Source organism: Myotis brandtii, unplaced genomic scaffold, assembly GCF_000412655.1.
Source record: "Myotis brandtii unplaced genomic scaffold, ASM41265v1 scaffold733, whole genome shotgun sequence".
Classification (NCBI taxonomy): Eukaryota; Metazoa; Chordata; class Mammalia; order Chiroptera; family Vespertilionidae; genus Myotis; species Myotis brandtii.
The window spans coordinates 89341-97310 of NW_005370908.1; the positions used below are offsets into that span (position 1 = coordinate 89341).

General features: G+C 40.9%; 1 protein-coding gene across 1 annotated transcript; it reads right to left on the reverse strand.

Moving 5' to 3' along the window:
* Nucleotides 1-3151: 3151 nt before the first annotated feature.
* LOC102260380 (disintegrin and metalloproteinase domain-containing protein 25) lies at nucleotides 3152-5353 on the reverse strand. Its single transcript, XM_005882695.1, has one exon. It carries the CDS (start codon nucleotides 5351-5353, stop codon nucleotides 3152-3154), a length of 2202 nt encoding a protein of 733 aa, XP_005882757.1.
* Between the last annotated feature and the right edge of the window lie 2617 nt (nucleotides 5354-7970).

Sequence of the window (7970 nt, forward strand, 5' to 3'; positions counted from 1 at the left end):
CTGCACATGAATCTGTGCACTAGTAGTGGGCGCAGAACTCTTGCCACATCACCAGGGCAACAACGCAAGCATCCCAGCCTGGCCAGAGGCCCATCCACGGCTGGGAAATTACTTCCCTCTCTGTTCTCAGGAACTCCGAAAAAGGGCTTCCTCTTTCTCAGCCGGCTTTCACCCCTGTGCCTCTGCCACTGGCCCCTCCTGTCACACTATCCTTCACCCCCTCCACCCCCTGGCTGCCTGGACTTGACCTTGCCCGGGAATTGGGTGCCACTTGACTCTGCTCAGCTCGCTGGTTCTTTCTCTTCTTACGTAAGCGTTCAGTGCCCCAGCCTATCCAGAGGCCTATCTGCGGCTGGGCACCAAATGCTTGCCTTGTCGCCACGGCAACGAAGCAAGCATTCTCCCAGGCCATTCACGCTGCCCACTGTCAGTGCCCTCCCCCCACCCCCCCACCAACCCAGAACTGGGGGACTCCGGCAGGGCTGAGAGGACTGGGTGCCGCCATCTTGTGGCTATAGACATGGCCAGCTTTGTGATGGAGTGATGGTTAATTTGCATATTACTATTTTATTAGATAGGATGTTATTAAATCATGGAGCAATATTACATTATTAAAGGAAATGCATGTACCCCTTTCACAGACACTGCCAAAAAGAAAAAATAAGAAATCACAATTTGTAGAGTAATATTAATATAATGAAAAGTTTAGATTAATATATTGGTTAGGCAGCTGGGATTTCTGGTAAGCATATTCATAAGTCAAATAGTGAGAAAATTATTGAATTTTCATTTCACATTTTGCTTAGTGGTCACATGTGTGATGATAGTTATTTCAACTACTAAACCTTCCACTTAGGGGAGAGATAGAAACATCAATGATGAGAGATAATCATTGATGACTGCCTCCTGAATGTACCCTACTGGGGATCAAGTCCACAACTCAGGCATGTGCCCTTGACTGGAATCGCACCTGAGACCCTTCAGTCCACAGACTGACGCTTTATCTACTGAGTCAAACCATCTAGGCCTGTTTTACTATTTTCTTAGTTCTTCCATTTGTTTTTTAATACCTTTCATTTTCATATTTAATAAAGGCAATAGGTTGGAGCAGTAAAACTTGGCCATAAAACACACAGGGAAGAGATTTGAGCAGATTCTGTTGTAAAAAACTTTTTATTTTTCCACAATGTCCATTTTGGGTACATTGTGTTATTTTTAAAAATTTCTATGAAAGTATAAAAATGAGCACATCACAAAGGTTTATAGATCAAAGGATTTTCATAGCCGAATAGGCATAGTTAAGCAATATTGAGATTAAGCGGGAACTCTCGTGCACTATTGGTGAGAATGCAGATTGGTGCAGGCTCTGTGGAAAGTAGTATGGAGGCTCCTCAAAAATTTAAGGGTAGAGCTACCATGTCCAGTTTGCTTTATCAGTTTCTGCTTACTTCTACTTTCACTCAGTGTGCCTGGACATCTCTCTCTGTCTCTCTCTCTCTCTCTCTCTCTCTCTCTTGAATAATTTTCCTCTCACTTCCTTTCATGAAAAGCAACAACTGCCTTTCTATTTATACTTTTTCATGGAGACCTCCTTTTACTTATTTCTCCTATAACCTATATGTCAACAATGTGAAACCCAGCAGAGGAAGTCCAATATGTAGTAAAATGGCGACCTGAGAGAAGTAAAAATATCACCGTGCAATGCTTTGTACGATTTCCTGAGAAAATAATTGAGCTCTGACTTTTAGAATTAATCCCTTTATTTTCTGATATTTTAGGGGGTTTACCTGGAATCCAGAAAATACTAACCATTAGGTAATTTGTCAGGGAGTATTCAAAGCATGTAGTGCCTTTCAGATGAATAATATTGTTGAATGTATGAGGGCCAGATAAATCTAACAGCTGGAATAAAATAGCAAGCATTTTAATTATTAGATAAAGGCAAATTAGGAAATTGAAAGAGTTAACAAAAAAGAAAAAGGGAAAAATAGTACACTGCTGGTGGAAATGCAGACTGGTACAGCCCCTTTGGAAAACAATATGGAATTCCCTCAAAAGGCTTAAAAAATTGCACTGCCGTTTCACCTAGGGATCCCACTTCTAGGAATATATCCTAAGAATTCAGAAACATCAATCAGAATGAATATATGTGCCCTTATGTTTATAGCAGATCTATTTACAACAGCTAAGATTTGGAAACAACCCAAAGTGAAGTGCCCATAATTAGATGAGTGGATAAAAATTCTGTGGTACATTTACACAATGGAACACTATGCAGTTTAAGAAAAAAGGGTCTCTTACCCTTTGAGACAGCCTGGAAGGTCCTGGAGAGTATTATGCTAGGTGAAATAAGCCAGTCAGAGGAAGTTGCAAGTTCTTGTCAGTGGTGGGCAAAAGTAGGTTTATAGTCCTTGGTATAGAAAATAATGAAATCATTACTGTTATTTAAAAAAATTAAACTCTGTTTTGTGAACTCACAATGTAAACCTACTTTTGCCCAGCTGTGTACTATATATAGTAATAATGTGCAGACTGAAAGTTACTATCTTTTAAAGACTAGAGCTGCTAATGATGCATGACTGGCATGAGTAGTAATCAGAAAATTTCCCAAGTTTCCTGTCTCCTTCTAGTTGTCAACTGTTGTAGAAACTAATAATGAGAGAACTAGCGAAGAAGAATTTCTATGTTTGCATTCCCTGTGTGACAAAGCAGAGTACACATGGGAAGGATAGATAGAACTGAGACAGCAAATTAAAAACACACAAAGACAGAGTATCCATTAGCTATACTTTTGCTCAGGAAACACAGAGACTAGTTCCATGAAAAATTAAACACTAAAATTATAAAATAAGGAAAAGTGGTAATATTCTAGGAGTTAAGATATTTTGCCAATTGTTTAATGACCAATGTTTTATGATTACAAATAATAAAAATTCTCAGACATTATGTCAATGGTCTGTGACACATGCTGTAACATTTCTACAGCCAGGAGACTAAAATTTACTACATAGGAAATTGGGCGTCTTTTTAAAAATTGTAAATTGTTTCTTGTCTTTCTAAAATGCAGTGGAACATTTTGCTGTTCTTCCTTAGATGATATTGCAATATCTTTCTCTTCTTCCATAGGTAAAGTCTTGACATTTTGATCTTCTTACTCATGTGAAGGTGCCACATTCTGCTCTTCACTCTTATCTGTTCTTCTGCATGTCAGAAAACCCAAAATTAACAAGCATAATAAAAGAATTAAATGAATCAACCAAAGTAGTTCCAGGTTATTGGTCTTTTGCCTCACTGTTCTCCCGGGGGGTGGCCCACTATCAATACTACCTCCATGACCTCTTTCCAGGCAGAAGGGAGGGTCCCACTCTGAGTTGCAATGGCAGTGCTGCCTGTTGTTGCAGACGCCTTTCAGATTGCACGTCTCAGGTGAGCAATCAGTTACAAGAAGTGACCTATGGACACACTTCCTTTGGATGCAGACATGTTCTGCCCCACACTCTGTCCCATCTTTCACATCACCAATGTCAGGTATGGTCATCCCGAAGTGGTAGTCGGTACCCCAGCAGGTGGCGCCATTGAACTGAGTCCAATGCACAGTAGAATGATCTCTCAGAAGGGGAAGTTCTGTCACGTTTTCACACTGAACCCTCCCGCACAAGGTATCTGAGATGTCACATTTTACGTATGTAGAGTTCATTAGACCACAGTTCCCAAAACGGTCACCTCGGGTGTTTATTTCTGTGTAGCAACGCTGATTTGCACTCTTGGCCTCTTTGCCAAAAATGTTCCTACACTGCACTTCACGGTTATTGCATCTCTTTTCATAGCAGGAGCCACCGCCCTTGCATGGCACCCCGTTCTGCAAGTACACATCCTCTGGACAATGGTAGGATGTCCCATCATTGCACCATGGGAGATCACAGTCATTTTCCTCTTGTCTACAAACTTCGCCTGTGGGCAGGATCTGGCAGTCTTTGCAACAAAGCCCAGAAGCACAAGCAGCCCCAGGTTTCAGAATGCAATTTGACTCACAGCAGGGATCATTTATACACAAATGTAAAGCGCCACAGTCACACTCTTCTCCTTCTTCAACCACACTGTTCCCACACCGTGCAAGTGTGAAGATGTTCCCTGTATTTGATGAAATGTACATACAGTTTTGACTTGCTGTGGTGTTGATGAAGCTAGCATAGCTGCAGTTGCTGAATCTTGTTGTACCTGATATACCTGGAAACATTACGCAGGTTTTATGTCCACATGTACAAGTTGGTCCATCATGTAGCATACCCAAATTATGACCAATTTCATGGATCATAGTGTATGCAACCATATACAAATTATTGTACATTAAACTTTCCACACCACAATTATATGTAAAGTTACATACTGTTCCAATAAAGGCTATGCCAAGAGTAATACCATAGCTATGTTTTACAAAAAGATGTGCAACATCATGTGGAAGGCGGCTGTTAAAGCTAGTTTGCTTCCAAATGCAAAATTCTTCCAGGAGATCTACTATGTTATCTATTTTAATTGGATTTTTTTCAGTCCAGACCTCAATTCCCATTAAAACCACATCAACATCCAGTGAAGTCAAAAAGTTATTTACTTTATTGGCAACAAGTAGTACTTCATACTGCACTGCTGTGGTGTTACTTTGGTGATGAAGATAGCGATTGTGGTCCACCACCACTGCCAGTTCAAGAAGCCGGTTATGTGTCCACCAGCCTTCATACCCACTCTGCATCAAAGTGAAATTAGCACTCTCTTGAAAGTTCAGTTGTCTTGCTATTTCTTCATCTGTTACTCCACATCTCATGGGTGGCAACTGTGTCTCCTCACTGTCCACTTTATATATGAAATGTTCTGAGGTGGTAGAAAGTCTCTTGGGCTCTATTTCGTAAACAATGTCATTTGTCTGTAATATGCCCTGTAAACCTCCCAAACAGGTACTGAGGGCAACCACGGATTCTGGGTCCCCCTCCACATAACCATGGTAGTAGCAGTCATTCTTTACAAAAGGCTGGTCCTCAAGAAGAATGCCCTGGTCCGAGTAGGTAAACACTTGGAAGTGTCTGGACAGAAAATGCCTGTTGACCTTCATGTGTATGAGCTGATTCCGCCCCCCAAAATGCATTCTGTAAGAGAGCCAGTCTCTAGTCTTCATGCCAAAGCCAGTGCCTGTTACCCTCAAGGGAATCACCACTTCTGGGGGACCATGGCGTTGGGAGTGCACAACCTGGAACCATCCATATGGGAACAGAATCACCCCCAGCCAGAGTGACAGGAGAGTGTTCCCCACACACACCAGGGCCTCACTCACAGCCATTATGGAGCCACCATACACAGCCATTGGTGAGAGCAAAATAGGACGGGCAGGAAGCATCACTGTTCCCTCTGAGCTGGGTGTTCAACATTGACTTTGAATCTGTTCTCTGGCAGGCTCATACCATCAGAGTACACACTAAAAGAGAAAATAAAAAGAAGAGTAGAGACTGTGTTGGCAGTTATGAGCAGGCCAAGATGGAGAAGTAAGAGAAAGAGTATAGTTAAAATGGAATAGTGTTTGGTCAAGAAATAACTCAGACTACTGCACCCATTCGCCCTTTAGAAACTTTATGGCAGCGTGGCCTATGTGGCTGAGTTGGTTGACTGTTGTTTTATGCACCAAGAGGTCATGGGTTTGATTCTCAGTCAGGGAATATACCCAGGTTGTGGTTGCGTTCCCAGTAGAGGGCATGCTAGAGGCAGCCAATCAATGTTTCACTCTCATGGATGTTTCTATCTCTCCCTCTTCCTCCCTATCGCTCTTAAAGTAAATAAAAATATTTTCAAAGAAAAAAGAAATTGTAAGGCAGTGTGAGATTGTGCGTGTACAAAAAAATAATTGGTCATAGACAGATACCTTTTGAACCTGGTTCATTACACTTAGTGATTAATGATACTATTGTTTAACTACTAGTACATAAACATTTGTGAAAATTTTCACATTAAATATATAAAACAAAGGGTCTTTATGGAAAGGTGAACATATATCATATTTGATATGGAGTCTCTATTTGTATCTATTGACATGATATAAATATTAATATATAATTTTTCTTTTCAATTTTCTTTTATTTTTATTATCTTTAAAAATCATTTCTCATTTTTCAATTAGAGTTGTCATACAATATTACATATTAGTTTCCAGATTCCCTCCAATGATTAGACCTTATATAAATTACTGAGTGATTATCCTGATAAATCTTATACCCATCTAACAAAATACACACATAATTAGAATATTACTGATTGTACTCCCTATGCTATAATTTACATCTCCATGACTATTCTGTTACTACCAATTTGTACTTCTCAATCTCTCCAACCTTTTTACCAAACTCCCCAACCCTCCTCCCATATGATACTCATCAAAATGTTTTCTGTATCTATGAGTTTGTTTCTGTTCTGCTTGTTCCTTTATTTTGAATTTTTTTTAGGGGGGGGGTGTGGATTCAATTGTTGGTAGGTATGTATGTATAGATATTTTATTGTTCATATTTTTAATCTATTCTTTTCTTCTTCTTCTATTTCTTCTTCTTCCTCTCCTTCTTCTTCTTCTTCTCCTTCTCCTTCCCCTTCCCCTTCCCCTTCTCCTCCTCCTCCTCCTCCTCCTCCTTCTTTTTTGATCAATTCTCACCAGAGGATATTTTTCCATTGATTTTTAGAGAGAGTGGAAGGGAGAAGGAGGAGAGACAGGAACATCAATATGAAAGAGACACATCGATTAGTTGCCTCCTGCACGGGCCTGACAAGAGCCAGGAGTCCAGCCTGTAACCAAGGTACATGCCCTTAATCAGAATTGAGCTGGGGACCCTTCAGTCCACAGGCTGATGCTCTATCCACTAAGCCAAACCGGCTAGGGCTCAGTCAGACCTTCTGCTCCTGCCAGTAAATTTTATCTCACCCATGTCTCCTCAGAACTGATGTTCCCATACCAGCAAGTGCTCTGAAAACCCTACTCCCCCACAGCGCCCCTCCCCAAGGTGGCCAGTTCACTCACCTTTCCTGCTGCATCTCCACAGCCCACTCTCTGAGCCTTTTCTGTCTCTTCCCACATCCCAGGGAGCATCGGCTGCTTCTTTAAGACCCTTTAACATTTCAGTAATACTACTTTGGTGGTCGTGAAGTCTTTTAACTTTTTCTTTTCCTGGAAGCTGTTTATATGTGCTTGAATTCTAAATGATATCTTTGCTGGGCTGAGCAATTTTGGTTCATGTTTTTGTTTTTCATCATTCTAAATATTTCTTGCTAATCCTTTTGGTATGCAAAGTTTTTGTTGAGAAATCAGCTGACAGTCTATGGGAGTTCCCTGATAGGTAGGTAACTGCTTTTTTCTTGCTGCTTTTAAGATTCTCTAGGTTTTTAACCTTTTGAATTTTAATTATGAAATATCTTGGTGTAGATTTCTTTGGGTTCATCTTGTTGGAAATTCTCTGCACTATCTAGATTTGTATTCTATTACCTTCACCCAGTTAGGGAGGTTTTATCTGCCACATGTTGGTGTGGGACTAGCCTGTGCAGTGTCTCTGCCCCTCCAACCAGTGTCAGTGGCTTTTTTATATCCTTAGTTATAGGACTTCTGTTAAGCTAGATTTCATGTGGTTCAGAATGATTGTTGTTCTCCCCCCCCCCATTTATTTTCTTTATTGATTAAGGTATTACAAATGTGTTCTTATCCTTCCATTGCCCTCCCCCCACCCCACCCACTCATGCCCTCATCCCCCTGTTGTCTGTGTCTATTGGTTAGGCCATTATATGCTTGCATATAAGTCCTTTGGTTGATCTCTCCCCCTTACCCCCACCCTCCCCTCCCCTCCCTCTGGGGATTGATAGCCCGATCGCTGCTTCTCAGTCTCTGGATCTGTCCCTTTTCATCAGTCTATGTTGTTCTCTATAATCCACAAATGAGTGAGATCATGTGGTAT

Coding starts and splice junctions, on each gene's coding strand:
- LOC102260380 (XM_005882695.1), bottom strand. CDS start 5,353: ATGGCTGTGTATGGTGGCTCCATAATGGCTGTGAGTGAGGCCCTGGTG.